The sequence below is a fragment of the Doryrhamphus excisus genome, linkage group LG2 (genome assembly GCF_037039965.1).
Source record: "Doryrhamphus excisus strain RoL-2023G ecotype Guam linkage group LG2, RoL_Dexc_Guam_v1.1, whole genome shotgun sequence".
Classification (NCBI taxonomy): Eukaryota; Metazoa; Chordata; class Actinopteri; order Syngnathiformes; family Syngnathidae; genus Doryrhamphus; species Doryrhamphus excisus.
The window spans coordinates 26,035,411-26,055,549 of record NC_136358.1 but is presented as its reverse complement, the minus strand read 5'-3'; the positions used below and the strand labels follow the sequence as shown (position 1 = coordinate 26,055,549).

The window sequence follows — 20,139 nt, the reverse complement described above, 5'->3', positions numbered from 1 at the left end:
TGAGGAACCTTTCAGCTACTTTGCATCTGGTCTTAATTCCACAAAGAGAGTGCAGAGTAGAAGCAATGAAAATAACTGCTGGCTCCCAGTGCTTTAATTAGGGCCAACGCATACCTGTCAACACATTGAAACCTTTGTAAACGTTTGACCCTTTGCATCGGGCTGCGGCAATATATCACATTGTGTCACGTTTAATGATTCATGACTGATGCGGCGTTAACCGCTTTTGGAATCCGAAAAACGGAAATGTGCAGATCATACATCAAGACGGCTTATATAATATTAGAATACAGTACTCGCAATACTTGCTACGCTGTATGTCTGAAAACAACTATGAAAGTACACTTCACTTGAAAAAAGGTCAGTCAGGATAATTCATAATGCCGACAACAATACCGCGGATGCCGGTTCTCAGCCTGCCACTGAAAGTTAGCATCTTATGAAAGCTTCTTTTCCTGTCTTTTACTGTCAGTAAAATTCCTCTTGTCATTAGTTCTTTACAGTCTTTAAGACTTTCAGGAAATGTGTGAGAAAGGTTTATTAGGGCGTATACACAAGTGGGTCTCTGCTTACAGAATTTCCGCTTGACCAATTTAAGTGTCTTGAGGGGAAATGCAAGAGCAGACGGCAATGAAGATACTCAAATGACCATAAAGATCCAAAACGTAGTTTTTTATTTTTTAATTGATTTTATTTTATTTTATGCATAGCACAATCATGTCTGAGTATTGCATAATTGCATACAAAAAGAAAAAGATCATAAAGTGAAATAATATGAATACACACATCATGTGATGGGCGGCACGGCGGTCTAGTGGTTAGCGCGCAGACCTCACAGCTAGGAGACCAAGGTTCAATTCCACCCTCGGCCATCTCTGTCTGCGTGGGTTTTCTCCGGGTACTCCGGTTTCCTCCCACATTCCAAGAACATGCTAGGTTAATTAGCCACTCCAAATTGTCCATAGGTATGAGTATGAGTGTGAATGGTTGTTTGTCTATATGTGCCCTGTGATTGGCTGGCCACCAGTCCAGGCTGTGCCCCACCTCTCGCCCCAAGACAGCTGGGATAGGCTCCAGCAACCCCCCAAGACAGCCGGGATAGGCTCCAGCAACCCCCCAAGACAGCCGGGATAGGCTCCAGCAACCCCCCAAGACAACTGGGATAGGCTCCAGCAACCCCCCAAGACAGCTGGGATAGGCTCCAGCAACCCCCCAAGACAGCTGGGATAGGCTCCAGCAACCCCCAAGACAGCTGGGATAGGCTCCAGCAACCCCCCAAGACAGCCGGGATAGGCTCCAGCAACCCCCCAAGACAGCTGGGATAGGCTCCAGCAACCCACCAAGACAGCTGGGATAGGCTCCAGCAACCCCCCAAGACAGCTGGGATAGGCTGCAGCAACCCTCCATGACAGCTGGGATAGGCTCCAGCACCCCCGTGAGGAAAAGCGGTAGAAAATGAATGAATGAATGAACATCATGTGATACATGAAAAATGAATGTGAAGATAGAAATACTATGAAATACATGCAATACTACAATGTGTGTTACAGAAAAGAGCCAAAATGATGTTTTGCAAGAAACGGTGTTTATTTGTAGAATATTTCAAAGCATAATTGATAGAAGAAAAGCAATTATACAAAGTATGTTGCGTTATGATCAGTAATAGCGGCTATAAGGTCAAAGTCCCATCTTAACAAAAGTCACTTTATAACAATGGCAAACATTCTTACATCAGTTTCATCTTTAAGATTGTCACTCACATCGTTTTTTTTTTTAAATAAACATCCATTGTATTCCCTTTTACCTTGCGTTTTACCTTACTATCTAATTGCAGTCAATTTCCCAATAATATGTATATGTCATATGCAATAAGAAAAGCTTTTTTTTTTTTACTTTGGAAGCAAGATGCTACAGTAATCTTTATGCAGCGTTTAAATGCGTTCTGACGGTGAGTGCTGCTTTAGCTAAGGGCAAAGTGGGCGCCGCATTCATGTAGTTACACACCAGCTGTCACCAAAATATGTCGTAATAATAGGAGCGCCCCTTGTGGTCAGACTTTTTATAAGCTTTAGAATTATATAACAAGTCAAGAGCCAGAACCCAAAAAGGGATCTAATGCTCCACAGGTAAAGGGTGTCTTTTTTTCTGCCTATTCTTGGAAAAACATACCTGACAGCTTGTGGATAAATTCACTTTATCATCCAAATTGAAGTCTCTCTTGACATAATTAAAGGCTGGCAGCTGAGAATGCCAGACAAGCCAATAAACAAGGCTTCTTTCTGTCATGGAGGCAAATCCCCCATCTTCAACATATGCCAACGTTTCATGCGTATGTGCAGGAAGATAAAGATCTCTAAGCAAAATTGGAGTTCTGCCTTTTTTTTTCTATGCTAAAATCGTGACATCCTGCACCCCCGTCACAGTGAGATCATATCGCTCAGTGTTGCAAGGCATGCTGGGGGGAGACTTGGTAGCCGAGCAGAGCAGGGCACGGAATTGGCTCCTGAAGGTGTCGGAGAGGCAGGTGTAGAGAATTGGATTGGCGCAGCTCCACGAGTACGACAGCAAAACCACGAATTCAAACGCTCTGGCAAAGGCGAGGTCGGTTTGATACATGGAGCAGAAGTTGAAGGTGTAAAACGGCAGCCAGCATACGCCAAACACGATCACCACCGCCACCACCATTTTGGTAACCTGTCTCTCCGGACGGTGGTTATCTTGATTGGGCGTGGTAGCCCGGAGCTGCTGCGACCTCAAGGTGAGAAGCAAAGCCGTGTAGAAGCCGGTCATGACGGTGAAAGGCAAAGCGAATCCTAAAATGAACGTGTAAGAAAGGACCCCCAGCCACCAAAATTCCGAAATAATATCCGGGATGCACAAGCCTTGATCCGCAGAGAAGTGAAGCGCCATCGGGAGGATAGTGACAAGAGAGAAGAGCCACAGCAAAGCAGAAACGATCTTGGCGCAGCGCGGCGTCCTCCAACAGGCGAACCGAAGCGGATCTGCCAACGCCATGTAGCGGTCGATGCTCATCACCGTGAGACAGAAGACGCTGGTGAATTGGTTGATTCCATCCAGCACCATGACCACTTTGCACGCCACGTTTCCAAACAACCACTTGGTTAGACAGTTCTGGCTCGCGATGAAGGGCAGCCCGACCATGAAGAGCCCGTCAGCTAACGCCAGGTTAAAAATGTACACCGTCGTGGCGGATGACATTTTGTCCAGTTTCAAAATGGTGACGATAACCAGAGAGTTCCCAGCGAGTCCAACGATGCAAACCACCGGGTAGAGAACAGCCATGAAGACACCAAAGCCATCATTGCGGCCTTCTGAGTAAAAACGGCCGTCGGAATCCGTTAAATTGTTTATATCAGCGTCCATTCTGCATCAAATTTACAGTTCCTGTTCCTGTTTCGGTTCTTAGAGTACTCAACCGAAATAGCGAAAGATCATACTCAAGCTTCGACGGATCTTTAACTTTCCTCTCATGCAGTCAATCCTTTTATTTGTTCAAAAAGTGTATTCCAGGCGCGTTCCTCCGTGAGACCCACGGGCCTTCGCATTAACACCCTTCAAACGAACAGAACGGACGCTTTCCTGGCGGCTCTTCTCCCTGGGAGCCCGTTTTATATCTCTTCCCCCCACGGTGTGTGACGAGCGCTGCTGTGTGCTTGTGTGTGCTTGGAACTCATCCACCCCCTTGTTCATCAGTCTCCAGAGACTGTGATAAAGTCCAGCTTGGCGAAAGCCCCTCCTGAGCCCCCCCCCCCCCCCCCCCCCCCCCCCCCGCCCCCCCCTCCTCCCCAGGTTCTTGTCTGTAATGCTGTTTCCAAGGTAAACCCCATCTGCTCTTATACTCTTTCTTTTCATAACTTTTTTTTTTAATTCTTCACACTTTCTTGTCTGCTTCTGTTTATTTCATTATTTCACCCGTCCGCCCATCTATCTATTATGTTCTAAACTGAGAACACACACCCCCCCCCCCCCCACACACACAGATACAATGCCACAGGAAAGAAATGTCTCCCGACTGTTTTCTCAGGACTTTAATATTTCGACATTTGACACAGGGAGGCTGTTTTTGTGCGTCTTTTCCTATATTTTGTTTTGCTGTGTATATTATGAAGGAGCACATATAAAGGAAAGGAAAAGGGATGGAGCCGGCAGAGGATGTAAGAGGTGAGGAGGGGGGTGGTGAAGATTAAAGACCGTGGCTGAGCGATGACCTCCATCCTGTTGCCACTCTGACACGCATAGCTGGAATACCCCCAGAAATCCTCCAGTGCTTAAACATCCACTAAATAATAACAGAGCCAGGCAATTATTTTTCAATGCTTTATGTGTTTTTATCCGGAATATGATATGAGTCCAAAGACACTTCTATTCGCCGTCTAGGGACTCATTTGTCATAAGATTTATTTTCATTTTTTTCATATTTCCAATCTGGCTGTTAAGAAGAAAAAATACATCTGTCTAGTTTAACGTGATTAGGCTGGGGCTTGGCTCTTTAATACTCCATATCACATATTCTTAATCATCCTGCAAACACTTTGTTATGGGGGGGTCGGGGGGGCAAGCAGGCTGAATTTGGATATTTTTGGCAGCTCCATGTTTCACGGGCAATATTTCACTTTGGTGTCATTCCGGCATTCATCTCCTCGTGCTTTGAAAGACGTGTGCAGCAAAAGAACATACATGTGAACATTAAGATTAAAGGCTGTTTTATTCATGAGAAGATCAGCTTCTGTGATGTTCCTTTGTCATGTCGCCATGACACTGGTCCTCGTGGAATGCAAACAAAAAGATTTGGAAATAGAAGCAGGGTTTCTATGCTAAAATAGGGTAATACGCGTGAATATTTATAGAATGTATGTAATGAATGTAACAATTAACAAATGGGTGTGTGTGTACGTGTTTATATATTCACAAGTACTTCAGTTAAGGTGGTATCACTCTCCTGCGTGCAGGGCGACACTGCAGGACATGCGCCACATTTTTGGTATCACTTCTTTGCACAGGGGCTTGATGTAGATCTCCAGTGTTGCACCAAAAGGTCCAACTTGTCAACAACAATGGCGTCACCAACATCACTCCTATCCTTCACAATCACGACAGATCAAACACAAAAGTCAAGTAGTAGACCCTAAAAGATGTCACCGGCCATAAGTCAGAGGATTCGATTCGCTGGACGATCTTTGGTCCAAATGAAGGTTGTTACTGGTGCCGGGTGTGTGACATCTGCACAAGAAGATCCCACATGAGATCTGGGATACTTTTTCCTTCAGTGGGACAATGGAGCTGCAGGTCGTGCAGGGGCGTCAAACAACAGCAGTTGGGTATGTGGAGATATTGTAAAGTTCTTCCCTCATGACTGAAGGCCTCGCCTGTGTGATGATAATGACTGGCTTTTTCAACAGGACAGGGCTGCAGTTCACACAGAACTTCTATCAGAGAGATTTGAAGTACTACTGAGAAACTGTTATATTTATTTAACTGAACGTGAAAGTGAAACCAGCGAAATGCAACAAAATAGAGAACAGTGAAGCATAAAAGCGTAAAAGACAAATTGCAAGTCATACATGTTGGCTGGTCTGCACTGATATTTAAAAATACTCATGTATTCTCATGTATTCTCATGTGTAAAAAGTCGATTCATGCCAATACTAATCCATACAATTCTGGTTTAGGGATTTTCATCTGAACATGAAACAAAATGCCGCAGCCTAAAAAACACAATCACAAGAATGTGTCTCAGTAAGACACGATCTAGACGATTTACCACTGATATATTTGATAAAATTATAAAGGCATGATCATTTTTGGGTGCTTTCAACCAAGCTGGAAATGCGAAGAGGCCATAGAAAATATTTAGCATTTTATCTTGTGTATTATTTCAAGATATTTGTATGTTTGGGGTTTTCCAAGCAAACCATTAGCTTGTTATGATGACAAACAATGGATCCTCTCGTCTGCAACACTGCTTGACTTGTGATTTATTTTCATATTGAAACAAATTGGAAATTGTACTCAGGGATTGGTACAGGGATCGTGGGCTGAACTCCAAAACGCAGGCACCTTAGTGTGAGCAAAAGATGAGAATTTATTGTTACTCGAGAGTGCGTGGATCGGGGCGGAGGAGCTCCTCGGTGGGCAGTGCAGGGAAGGCTATGCAGGGAAGAAGAAGATGAATCACACAGCAAAAAGTGAACAAAAAGCAGAGGGTCAAAATGAGTGACAAATAACACAAAGAAACACAAAAGAGAGACGATGTTACCGCTAGAGAGTTGACAACAATCTGGTGATGTTTAGCAAGTTTGTACTGAGCAGCCGATACACACGACATATGCACGTAGGAACTTCCATTTATGGTTTTATGGTCATCTTATTTTTTCCCTCTTTCCCTCATTTGGTAGCCTTCTACGGTGAGAACACAAAATATGAAGAGACTTGAATTTGTAAAGTTGTCTGAAGATGAATAAACTCCATTTTTTTTTTTGGTTGAACTTTGGTTGAGATTCATTAAAAGTTCCCTTCAAGGTTAGTCTTTTTGTCGAGTATTTTAGAGGCCACATGAAAGGAACATCATTGCAAGAAAGAATCTCACTGTTCAACAAGAATGAATTATTAAGCAAGAGAAACCCGTTTTTTTTTTTCACCCTGAAGGGGAATTCACTTTTCAGCGCTGACACTATCATGGGGGACCATCCAAAATGCTCTTTGCTTAAAGCGGACAGGCTTCTCAAACATCAATGGTAAACAACATTTATGATGTCAGCTCCTGAGAGCATAGGAAATTCTTTCTTGAGACGCTGTTTTGCACAGATGGTCAGGAGTTTAATAATCCAACAAGCATAGAAATCCACTGAGAAAATTAATGGATGCATTTCATGGTAGATCTTGTTGATCAGCCATAAACTCCTCCCTTCTGGATTGTCATCACTAATTAACTAATCATACCATTGCATTTATGTTCAATTTAGCTGGTCTGTGTTTACCTGTAGTATAAAACACTAATTTTAGATTAACAAGTGCTATTTTTATAATGGAATTACAATGCTGTATTAGTTTTAATCTTAATCTTAATTTATAAAGAATTATCAGTCTTTTTTTTCTCGTCATGTTCTTTTAAATATGGGAGGAGTCTATTTCATACTCTACAAGCCGTCGACCAATAGATTGTGAAAAGAGGCGGGGCTAAATCGTCATAGGCACTTGAACCAGGAAGTAGGAAGTAAATACAGGGGATTGGAAGTGCCTTTGGAAAGAGTGGGTAAGCTCTGTACCTTTCTTACAAAAACATAACGTGTACATTTAGAGCAATAGTATACGTTCCGGAATTAGTGTTTCTGTCCGTCGTTGCACTAAGCAGGGTTTTGACCAACTATAGCTATCTCTTTATGAAATAAGTCGACTCAGTATCCTGGAGCACTACTGCATATTGCAAGCATAATAATATTATACACTCCCCTCTCTGTGTTGCCAAACGTTTGGAAGGGGATGTAGCTCGACTGTAAAAGCAGAAAGGTATTGTTAAATTGATACCTACTCGACAGTGTCAACCAAAAGTGAGCATTATCATTAAGTTACGTCTTTTAGTGCTATTTCATGATTTGAAAAATACTGCATGGTTCTCTTTAAAACGTTTTCATTGAGAGGGAGGAGCGGTGTTTTACCTCTGTGATCATCTTTGACTTAACGTAGCAACTATTTGTAGTTCTCTTTTGCCCAAGGAGATGAGTTACAAAACCAAACCAAACAAAGATATTGCTAAGAAAACAGGATTTAAATCCCTTTTCGGTCTGCAGTGTGCAAAAAACAAACATGCTAATAGTGTAAAGCCTGAAAGGCATGTTGATTTAAGGTGCGTTAGGCCAACATCCTGTTTTACATGGGATATTTATTCCCAGTTGTGTGCATATCAATGAAATTAACTCTAACGTCATATGAGCAAGGAATGATGTGTTCTGGAATGCAACTTTCATATAAATGCATTGATTTCTCCATAACAATAGCAACAGATACATGTTGACTTTTATTGTGTGTCCAGGTGTGGTACAATGCTGGAAGGCTACTCCCCTGTTGGGCAGGCCCTGCTGGGCACTCTGTTCACTTGGGGCCTGACTGCTGCTGGAGCAGCGATGGTGTTCATCTTCTCCAGTCGGCAGGTATTATTTATTTACTGGTTCTGTAAATCTACCCCCTAGTATTATTTATATTTTTTGTGATTATGCTCTTACTGTGAAAATATTGAATTTATTTACAAGGAACCCTACATTGCGGAAATTCACTTATAGTGGTTGGGTCTGGAACTAATTAACAGTGATAAATGAGGGACAACTGTATATTCTAATAATTACTAATAGAAGTTCTGCAAAAATCTGATGATGAAGGTTAACCCGATTGTTACAATTACATGATGCCACTTAAAAATACTCATGTTTTGTTATTTTTGGAATCAATTGAACAAAATTTACTGAAGGTATCCAGTTAACTCTTACTATGTATTAACATATTGACTTGGCCTCACCTTTCAGAAGCACGTCTTGGACGGAAGTTTAGGATTTGCAGCAGGGGTGAGTTGTTATTTTCTTATGCACTACAGAGGTCACATTGTCTTCTTGGAACCTTGATGTTTTTAAAGACTTATACAACCAGATATTGCAGCCTTGAATTCAGAAGTGCTGGCGTGGAGTCTGGAAGGGACTGCTTGTATCGGAGTGCCAACATACGCAGGCTGATGTAACATGATATAGAGTGATATTGATATTGGATATCTGATATGGGACACCCACAGTTTGAAATATACTGTATAGGACGATTATCTTTCAACCTTACTGAAGTTGTTTTCTCTCCAGAAAAATATTAACTACTGAACAAACAGGTCAAAGGGGGCCTATTGTGCTAATTTTTGGTCCTTTGTATTGAGTTGTCACGAAAATTAGTTTTTGATTTGCAGATACAAGACAAAAATCAAAGAAAAAAAGACAACATTTACAAGTTAGGAAGCCTAACAATTAGTTCTGACTACTGCTCATTAATATATAATACAGTATTCATTCTTGACCATACAGACTTATGTCTAAATACCCTGTCTTTGACTAGTCCTGGATATAATTTTTTTCATTTTCTCTGCAATATCACGGCAGACTTTAAAGGTAGCTGAGAGTTTGGGCTTGTTAATACAAGTTGCTAAATTAGTTTTCTTTTAGGAGATTTATTAACGTCAGAGTAGAACTGTTTGTTCTCTCCTTCTAGATGAATTACTCCTCCTGGCACAAATTAGTAGACAAGATGTGCTGGTTCCCAAACTTATCAAATCTTTTTTTTTAAGCACGGTATTCCAGTTGTGCTTGTGAATCTTGGATTGCAATCACTAACTTCAATCATCCATTCGTGATTGCTGATTTCCAACCCTGATTATGATTGTAATTAGGCAAGTAATGCCCGGTGATTAGAGAATGACTTTTAATTGGAGTGTATCTCAATTCTGATTTATGTTGCCGTCTTTTGATTCCACCCTTGAATATGCTTAATATAAATTTATACATGAACATGAATTCCAAAAATATTTGACCAGCTCAATAGATTCCCTTGACCACTGAATTATTGATACAAGCTGTCTCTTCTTTTTCCTCAAAATGCAATTTTACAGCAATTTATTTTCACTTTGTGGTCCTTGCATATTAGGATTTTTTGACTGATAGAAAAAAATGGCCCCTAAGGCATTCCACTGCATGACCAAAAAATAAGTCACACTAATATTTTATTAGACTTGCTCTGACTGCTGTACACATTTCCTTTAGCTCATTCAGTGTCACAGCAAAAACTTTAGCGTGCCTGCATTGTCAGGTAGTTTTTTTTTTTAAATAATGCAGTGGTTTTTCCCAAGATAGGGAAAAAACGTTTAACATTTGAAACGTTTATTTCCATCCAGACCTGCATTGTCTTTTGCCGAGCTGTTTTATTCATGATGGAAGATCCCAGCCTCTCTGGGTTAAGGCTTGGAAATGGTAACCAAGTGGAAGTGGCCAATGTCTGTCCATCCATCCATCCATCCATTTTCTATGCCACTTGTCTCTACTGGGGTCACTGGGGTACACTTTAGCCTTTTGACTGGTCTCATGCTCCCTTTGATGGTTTGACCCCAATTATGCCTGTCATTGCATTTAGGAATTACTTTCTTATTCCTATCCTACTATACACAGTGGTACCTCTTCAGGGTCACTAGTCGACCGACTGTATTTCATTCTGGGGTCAAACATTTCAAGTAACACTTTAAAATTAACCTAATGGTTACCACTGTAATGCTGTGTTTAGTGTGGACACAGGTCGAAAACGAGCATAACAGGTCCCCTTTAAAAATACTTAAACAATGAGCAAAGAATAATAATTATTAAATAAACTAATTCTGTGAGGAGCAGTTAAAAGTTAACAATTTCAACTGGTCCAACTTCTTAATTAAGTTTGACATAGGATGAGACTATGGAGAATAACATTTAATAGTAAATCTATCTATTACCGTATTGATCATATTAAACACTGAAAAATAAAACAGTCAACTCTACAAAATGAAGAGCCAAAGAATCCCAATGACATAACTCCCCCACGTTCAGCCCCACTACAAAACAGCCAAGCTGATGAATAGCGAGGGTCTTTTCCTGCATTGAACTTAGCAGACAAACTGACAGAAACGGAGAGCCAATTAACTTTTTGGTTCAGGTGTAAGAATAACTTTTTGGCATTAGCCGTGGGGAAGGCCAGAGGAGTGACTTGTCGGGTTTTGTTGATTAATGATTTCGGAGTGCAGCAATGTCTCTGCAGCAGATGCTGCGGGGCTTTCACGTATCCAAAATAAACATTTGTAGTTGCAGACCTAGCAGGACAGAATAAACTCCTCATGGGAAACACAATGAAACATTTATCTTCTCTGATATTTTTAGACAGGCGGGGGAACAAAGGTCTCTTCCAAAGGAACTCAAAATGTTATTTCAGAGGGTGAGCAAAACAACCAATTCATCAAAAATGTTGTTGAATCCATCCATTAAATGCCGTAGTTTTATAGACTGTGGGTGTTGGCACCCTGGTTGGCAATCCAAATATCGTATTTTAAAAGCGCTCATGACAAAGCTGATGGATTTACTGACTAATTGCATCACGCTTTTCCATTAGCTCCATTTGCCTTAGGCTGATGCCAATAGACAAATCTTCTTAAGTGTTCTTATGCAAGGTTAAATACCCAAAGCAGTGCTGGATGGTAGCATTCACACTTTAGGGGCTGACTGGGCCACTCAATGACCATCTCAAGACTTGCAGTACAAACATGCTATTATATATGTATGTATTGTATATATGTATATGTTCATTCATTCATTCATTTGTTTATTCATTTTCTACCGCTTGACCTCACAAGGGTTGCGGGGGTGCTGGAGCCTATCCCAGCTGTCTTCGGGCGAAAGGCTGGACTGGTAGCCAGCCAATCACAGGGCACATATAGACAAACAACCATTCACACTCACATTCATACCTATGGACAATTTGGAGTCGCCAATTAACCTAGCATGTTTTTGGAATTTTGGGGGAAACCGGAGTACCCGGAGAAAACCCACGCATGCACAGGGAGAACATGCTAACTCCACACAGAGATGGCCGAGGGTGGAATTGAACCCTGGTCTCCGAGCTGTGAGGTCTGCGCGCTAACCACTCGACCACCGTGCAGCCCCAACATTTTTATTTCATGGTTAATTACAGATGTGCATTTGAAAGACATTGTGATTATTATTATTTGTCTGTTTTTTATGTTGCATTTTTGTTTGATTTCACTTAGGTAATGTTGGCCGCTTCCTATTGGTCTTTGCTGGCACCAGCAATCGACATGGCCGAGGATTCTGGGAAGTACGGCTCACTTGCCTTTCTTCCTGTGGCCATTGGATTCACACTCGGGGCAGCTTTTGTTTACTTTGCTGACGTCGCCTTGCCCTTGCTGGTAAGGACCTCCTCTAATAACTGATGCATAGTCTCAATGTGGTGCTGATGAACAAAACAATATGAATGATGACAAAGCACTACGGGTGTCACGATTCATCCAATACATCGAGGTATCCATTTATATTCCTCTGATCTAACTGCATCGATGTGTGTTCGGTCGATTGCATCCATCCTAGAAAATAAAGCATTGGGTTTTCTATTTAGTACTTTTTAAAGATAAAGATGCATCTTTCTTTAAATTACCAGCCACAATGTTTCTGTAGACTTCCGAGTTCATTTTTGGGTTACATCATCAATGAAGATTAATGAGCCCGTCCCAGAAGAAGCCATGCAAGCCCAAGCCATAACATTGCCTCCACCATGTTTCACAGATGAGCTTGCATGTTTGAGATCATGAGCAGATCATGTCTTTCTCCAAACTTAAGCCTTTTCCATATCGTCTAACCGATGACGTTTGAAGCTTCATATGTCACAGCGTGCATTGACGGTTGGCGCCAACTGGTCTATCATTTTTAGTGACACCGATTGCCTTGAATTCACTACTCTTCCACCACATGTCGAATCTGTTCCGGTACAATTTGAAGAAAAGCCTAACAAAGCTTCACCCGCCCATCTCTATAGTTTTATGTTTATGTTATGTTCAATACATTTTGCTGACAAATGTGACAAACATTAACTTCACTAGCAGTCCTCACGTAACCTGTCCCGTCTGCGGAAATGACATCATTGGCGACTCTGATTAGTTAAAATTGCCTTAATGGTTCATGACTGCAGCGTTGAAGAGATTATGCATTGAGGGGAAATTTTAATGCATTCACATACATGCACGCAAGCTGTTTTTGTCCCTTTTTAGATGAAAGATGAGTCCCTCCTTTCTCTTGGTATATATCGTGTCTATATAGCCCTAGAACACAATATTCTGTGTGCCTTGAAATATTGGTCAAAAACCGATTTACCAGTAGTTTTCTTTCTGGAAGAGAAATACGGTACTTGCATAGCGAGTCCCCAGTATTAGAGACGCCGTCAGGGTTTGTTGTTCTTCTATTGTCTCAAGATGACTGTTTGTTAGGTTGGCTATGTCTAATCCATAGAGCCGGTTTGATTAGTGCTTGACTCGGTGTTGGCCCTCAGCCTCACCTCTGAAGCGTTCGCTTCCCTGAGTCCTTTGTGTGTTTTTTTTTTCTGTAAGTCATTGAGTGTCAGGGAAGCGGGGCACTGCAGACATCTTTCATTACTGAGTGGTCAGGAACATGGGACTTTGACGTGATGAGAACTTACGTCCGTCTGAGGTGCGCTGTGGGCGGAATAAAGTTACGGATGCTAGCGTATAAGGAAAAGTGCCCCTTTTTTTGGAGTTTTGCCCATCATCCACAATCGTTATGAGACTTGAAGTCTTTCTCCTTTCTTGGCGTTATAAAGATATAAAAACAGACAACTAAGGAAGCACATAATGGAAACACTTATTCCGCCTCGAAAGCTAGCGTCTAGCTTCACCACACACTCCCCCGCTTCACTGATGCTCACTGCGCACAATGCCTCTGACCACGACCCATCTTGGAGCTGCTACTGCTGCTGTGTATTTTGTTGCACTCCTTTCTATGTTGCAATGTGAAACCAATGGAGTTGTGGTAATGCTTAAAAGAACCCAAATACAGCAAAATACTATTAATGTACCTGTTACTACATGGCCACAGTATGTATTTCAGACTCGTTGGGTTTTGCATGTGTTTAAATAGCAGTCTTTGTAGGCGGCATAGATGTGTCCCATTGTGTGTGACGGTAATGAGCTGTCTGTTTTTATCTCTTTTTATATCCTTAGAACGCACAGAAAAGAAGAAGACATATGTGTTTGTGTCTCACAGAAAATTCCAGAAAAAAGTGCAGTTTTCTTTTTAAAGCAGCCTTTAAGAAAAATGTGAAACAGGCACAAATATAACATAGTGACAGTGGTCAAAGTAGCAAAAAACAGCTGTTGCCTTGAGCTTCTGTGGTCACGCTAGGACAGCAGCAATGACACGAATTGCATATGAAGGAGCGTCTGACACATCACTGTCATGCACTCTTATACAAGATGACGCGCACACTCGCATACACGGAACACACAAACGGTTTGCTAAGGCCACTGGCGAGTGAAGGCATGTAATACAAAATCCCATATTCAAAGTGAACAATTACTTTTTACTGTTCTTGTTATGAACCTGCAAGAGGCCGTGTCAGATATACGTACTAGTGTATGTCCAGCTTACACGGCAACAAGTGGACTTTTCTCTCCATGGCTTGCCACCCTGTGATGGCATTTAGGAATGCTTATCTTGAAAGAGGTTCAAACTCCGTTATGTTCAGTAACAGTGGTCACTGAATGGTAATTGAATGGTAATTAAAGGGAAAAAAATTAAAAATAAACCCACTTCAGCTCTCACAGAGAAAGTGATTAGAGCAGGGGTCTCAAACTCAATTTACCTGGGGGCCACTGGAGCTAGGGTCTGGGCAAGGTTGGGCCGCATCAGGTTTTCCAAAAAAAAACAAACGCATTTATTAAAAACAAAAAAATATACAAACTTTTTCATTGCTTTGGTTCCGATTTTCTACAATAAAAGCTCTGATAAAACATTCCACTGTTCTTAAATATCTTTTTCTGCACAAAATAAGATGAAAAATAAATAAACAAATAAAGAATAAAGAAAATCAATCAATCAGTAATAAATAAATATAATAATAATAATAATAATAATAAAACGGCAAATAATAAAAACTTAAGAAACATAGTTGGTGGGTAGACAAATTATTTTTTTCAAATTAAAATGAACAAAGCATTATTAGAGCCCTGTAGACATGACAAAACACGACTATAGTCACATTTATACTCTTTTTATTTACAACATATTGCGCAACTGCAGGGTCTTGAGACACATGCTAACTCGCAAACTAGAGAGCTAGCGACCTAAACAGTAGCCTTCAAGTTATTTCCTTTAAACTTAAATAGCCAAAAACTTACCACTTCCACACGGATAGGGAGGATAACAGTTATTTAACCTTTAACATGAAGATTAATCAAACGTAATAATTTTTTCTGAGTACATGATACCATACAGCATCCATATCAAACTTGCACGGGCCGCACTAACATTAAACTTTCATATCAAGGCGGGGGCCTCAAACTAGTGCCGCGTGTTTGAGACCCCGGGTGTAGGGAGTTGAAGCTTCCTGTTGCAAATTGACAGCCTCAAAATGACCATATTTACTCTATCAAACATTAGAGTCAACCTTTTCCTGCCCCACATCAGTTGCTAGAGAAACAGACTGACCGCACTCGCAGCCAAACGCGGACCTGAGGGCAGCCAAATAGATGTCAGCCGTGACTTGGAGTTGTTCCGCGGTGATGAGGCTATTGTTGAGAAGAAATGGTACACGATGTCGGTTGTGCGGTGTCGGTTTGTGTATCTCCAAAGTGATGTTGAGCAAATCAAGCCGATGCCCTCAAAAACCGTCCACAAAGCAAATCTATTCAGCCATTGAAAATGGAACGCGAAAACGAGAGCGGAGCCTGCATAGCCTGCTACTTCTCCCAGCACACACGTAAGAGGCGTTCAGCTTCTACTTGCGATGTGGCCACCAGACCAAAGCAGCAATCAATATTCTCATCTTTTGTAACCATTGCGCCTTGCCAGCAACATTCCAAGAGGAGGAAAATGATTACACACACAATTGCTTTTTGCCTTGAAAACGACATCGGTCATTGGTCAGTAATGTACCACCTCTTTTCCCAAATGTTATCAATCCATCTTTGATGATTCTGAGAAAAATAAAAGATAGAAATATTTCAGTCCAAATATGTTCAATAATAGACCAAATTCCTCGTGTTGTGTCTTGTATGTTGGGTTGGGCATTCTTTCAGTTTGAACAGTTACGGTTCTGGTTCTTTGTTTCGAGTTCCCTGGGGCCGGTCATAAGAGGGTTGTTGTTATCCGGCATGGCTTTAGAATTGCGGTTGCGGTTTAAAAAGTGAAATAAAACTTGGCTCAGTGCTGATCAGAAGCTGGTTGGTTGAAAAAGAGATGCCACACTCAACAAAGTTGAAGTATACACAATAGACTGGCATGGCAAAATTTTGTTTTGTTTTTTTTTTGGTGTATAGAGCAAGCACTCCAGATACTCGCTAAGCTATGTTTGCTGTTCATTTGTCTTCATATTTCTTGCTTCTCTCGCTACATCTGCCCTTTCTTTACCTGGTTCCATGGTGACCAAAGGGGAAATGTACAGCTGCGATAATAGCTAGCCTGGATTCAACTGGGAACACAGGGGGTCTTCAACACAAACACAAGTGGTGCCATCAGTGTTTGGACAGCTGCTGGTGCCACTTTTACTGGTTCCTCGACAAACACCGAAACCGAATGAAAAGAACGCTGGGAGAAGAGAAAGATAGATCCTGAGGGATGGCCAGAGTTGACAGAAAGAGAAGGATGGGCTGATAAGGTAAAGATGACAAGTGAGTGTGATTAGGTGAGAGCAAGATGGCGTATAGATGATTACCTCGACACCTGTACTTTCGCTTACCTTATTATTTGATATACTTTTAATTCAGAATGCAGCAAATGGTGTTTCTTGAATTTAAATTTGTTATTGTTGGGGCCTAAAGTGACTGATTTTTTTATTTCATTTTATTTCATTTTATGTATTTTGGTATCGATGTTTTATGTTTTCTTTGTAAAGTTAACTCCAAAGCACAGGATTTCAACGTATCGGACAAAATATGGTTTATTTGCACACTAATGTGTGACTATTTTGGAAAACACAAATACAGCAGAAGGCAGTAATAGCGCATTTTCTTATCCTATTGTCAAACTACCGTCAGTAACCATCGAAAAGTGCTTGTTGATGCTAGAGTACAATAGTTGTGCTGTTAGAGCAATACAAAGTAGCGGTATTCTTGCATGTTTACACAGGAAACAAACATCACAGTGGGTTAGAAATGGAGGGTCACGTTTGATTGTTTAGACCAGGGCTGTCCAAACGTTTTTCCACCAAGGGCCGCAAACTGAAGAATGAAAAGAATCATGGACTTTTCCATTTTATAAACCAACCCATGTAGAAATCCAAAAAAGTATCATCATTTTGCAACATTGCAAAATCCAGTATTTAGTTTATTGTATTTTCTGTATAATCACCTCAGTGTTATCTTCATATGTGGGTCTTTTGTCTTTCACCTTACAAGAGCTTACCAACAAATGTCTATTGGTGTCAAATTGGCGGCTTGGATAAATTGCGTCATGGTACACCGTATATCAACTGTTCTGGGGGGCTTCTTGTCTATCCCGTCTTCGGGCACCATTTGGCCAATTGTACCGAATGACCAATGACTAGAGCACAGCAAACATATGGCATTTTCAGTGTTTGCTGTATCTGGGCTTGTCTTGTATTGGAGTGACCAAATTGAATGTTTAGTCATGGTTACCCAGGGTGAAAGTTAAGGCTGGAAGATGACATCATTATTTTGAACACTGTGCTTAAGCTTTGCACACTTCTTTCAGCCTTTTCCAAAACAATGGGGAAGAACCGTTGCCACACCGGTGGTTCCATCTATCAGGGTACGATGCTGTCAAATGGTCAAGTGAGATAAATGTGTAGATTTCAATACTTGCATTCCTAGCATAATAACGATGACAGATTACACATTGCCTGCTATTTCTTTATGTTCAGCATGTAGCTGTACTTAATCGTAAGTATTTTTGTATGACTGGCTGGATAGGCGTGCCTTCTGGCTGCACTGGAAGCAGTCTAGAAGTAATATTGTTTGGAACACTTTTTCTTCTCATGCTCACAGTTGAGGATGAGCTGAATTTAGCAGATTTTGTTTTGTTGCTTTTCTCCTAACTGCTGCCAGAGAGGTCCCATCCAACTAATAGGGTTCTCTTCCTTTTCTTATTCTGACAGCTGGAATTTGACAGCTTATTTCATCCTTAGCACAAAAAGGACTTTGCTGACTTTATTTCATTATTTTTTTTATACATGACAAAGCAAAACGGATTATTCAGTGCACCATTCCCCCTCAAATAACATAGAACATTGGATAAAAATGGAGTTGTGGTTATAACTTAAGTACACTTTTCTGTGCAGTCTATTTTCTTTTAAGGTGAAACCATTTTGAAGAGTCACCCCTGAAGACGTAGACATGCGATATAACGTAGTCACTGTGTAGACACGTGATAGGATGCTAACAAGGAAGCATGTTTTGATATAAAACACACGTAGTGTGGTAACAACAAGACAATGCGTGCCATATTTTACATTAACTGGGATAATGCACGCTAACCAATGCAAAATTGTGGTGTAGATTTTTTATGATGAAAAAAAAACACACGAGTCCGGGCTAACCAAGGTTTCATTGTACTTTGAATAACTGTAAAGGCAGTGTTGTTAAGAAATAGTGTATATGATAGTGTATATTATTCCTAATTTAGTGTTACAAAAGGCTACAGGCAAATCATGTCCCCTCTACTGCAGTCACAAAGCTTTGTTTTTTTCCCTCAACCTTCACCCTAACAGCCTTTGATTTCAGGCAGTCTTGCACAGGTGCAAAGCATGCATATTTGCATATTTAAATTAGTCAAATGAATACAGACTGTTTCAAATGAATGAAAATGAAGGCTCAATTAAAATGCCTGAAGGCTTCAGTCACAAATGTGCCATTAATTACGCTATATTGAAGGCATTTACTCCCACATGAACATTTACATATGTGCACGCACACACACATAGCAACAGCTTGGCAACACATTCTTGTTTTTGTTGATTAATTCCTATGAATTTATCTAGTGGAGATAAATAAAGTATCTATTATTCGCTGCCTTTATATGGATTTGGATTTCACACTTTGCTCCCTTAATAATAAAAAAAGTTTCATTTAAAAACTACATTCTATGTTCAGGTGTGTTGTTATTGACTGATCAGAATTATTTATATGACAAACATGCAAAAAAAAAAAATCAGGAAGGCAGCACTACTTTTTTTTTTACACCACTGAGTAATGTAATGTAACTCATGCATGTAGAGTGACTGTGTATGTGTGCAGTTTTGTTTTGGTGTAGTAAGTAGCCTTTTTTGTGCACATTATTAGGGTCACAGTTGGTGCAGGAGCAAATTAATTCAATCAGTGCTCAGTACTTCCTGTTCCACAGCGGGATTGCTTGGATTTAAAGACATGGCTTAGTCACGGACCTTAACCAGCAGAGTGGAGCTTCAATTTTATTGATTTCCACAAGACTTCATTTCGGCTGCCACAATTTGACTGCAAAGCTCAACGTGGCATGTTGGCTGGACAAGTGATCATTTATTGATGTTGCCGATGTTTCAGGTCACCGAGCTGGTGTTTGTGTTTATCAGATTCGCCGTGTAAATACTTCCTCGTACAGATGTTACACATATTTCATTCACATTATGTCAATTTCCATGAGATTCTGCAATTCTAACAGCAATTCCATGTTCATTGGTCAGTTCTACATAGGGCGGAAAATCTGTGTAGGGTGGGGGTCTCAAACTCAATTTACCTGGGGGCCACTGGAGCTAGGGTCTGGGCAAGTCTGGGCCGCATCAGGTTTTCCAAAAAAAAAAAAGGCATTTATTAAAAACAGAAAAATATACAAACTTTTTCAGTGCTTTGGTTCCGATTTTACATTTTTTTTCTACAATAAAAGCACTAATAAAACATTCCACTGTTCTCAAATATCTTAATTTTTATTTTTCTACACAAAATAAGATGAAAAAAATAAACAAATCAAGAATAAAGAAAATCAATCAATCAGTAATAAATAAATATAATAATAATAATAAAACAGCAAATAATAAAAACTTAAGAAACCACATATAATTGGTGGGTAGACAAATTTTTCAGATTAAAATGAACAAAGCAGTATTAGAGCACTGTAGACATGACAAATAGTCACATTTACACTTTTTTTATTTACAACATATTGCGCAACTGCAGGGTCTTGAGACACATGCTAACTCGCAAACTAGAGAGCTAGCGACCTAAACGTTAGCCTTCAAGTTATTTCCTTTAAACTTAAATAGCCAAAAACTTACCACTTCCACACGGATCGGGAGGATAACTATTAACAGTTATTTAACCTTTAACATGAACATTAATCAAACGTA

General features: G+C 40.5%; 2 protein-coding genes across 7 annotated transcripts in view; one reads left to right on the top strand and one right to left on the bottom strand.

Moving 5' to 3' along the window:
• Nucleotides 1-2,098: 2,098 nt before the first annotated feature.
• Nucleotides 2,099-3,634, bottom strand: LOC131109645 (somatostatin receptor type 5). The gene has a single exon (XM_058061862.2). It carries the CDS (start codon nucleotides 3,382-3,384, stop codon nucleotides 2,386-2,388), a length of 999 nt encoding a protein of 332 aa, XP_057917845.2. The 5' UTR covers nucleotides 3,385-3,634; the 3' UTR covers nucleotides 2,099-2,385.
• A 3,586-nt stretch (nucleotides 3,635-7,220) lies between these two features.
• Nucleotides 7,221-20,139, top strand: part of slc39a11 (solute carrier family 39, member 11) — a 37,179-nt gene continuing 24,260 nt past the window's right edge. For 2 of the 6 annotated variants that reach the window (XM_058061853.2, XM_078788929.1), the window contains exons 1-4: nucleotides 7,722-7,864; nucleotides 8,051-8,168; nucleotides 8,538-8,576; nucleotides 11,828-11,986. In XM_058061853.2, the coding sequence (XP_057917836.2) occupies nucleotides 7,737-7,864; nucleotides 8,051-8,168; nucleotides 8,538-8,576; nucleotides 11,828-11,986 (444 nt within the window). In that variant the 5' untranslated portion in view covers nucleotides 7,722-7,736. The other 4 variants (XM_058061855.2, XM_058061858.2, XM_058061857.2 and 1 more) reach the window with 4 other exon arrangements.

What these genes read in the sequence shown, in the direction of transcription:
- LOC131109645 (XM_058061862.2), bottom strand. Translation starts at nt 3,384, where the DNA reads ATGGACGCTGATATAAACAATTTAACGGATTCCGACGGCCGTTTTTAC.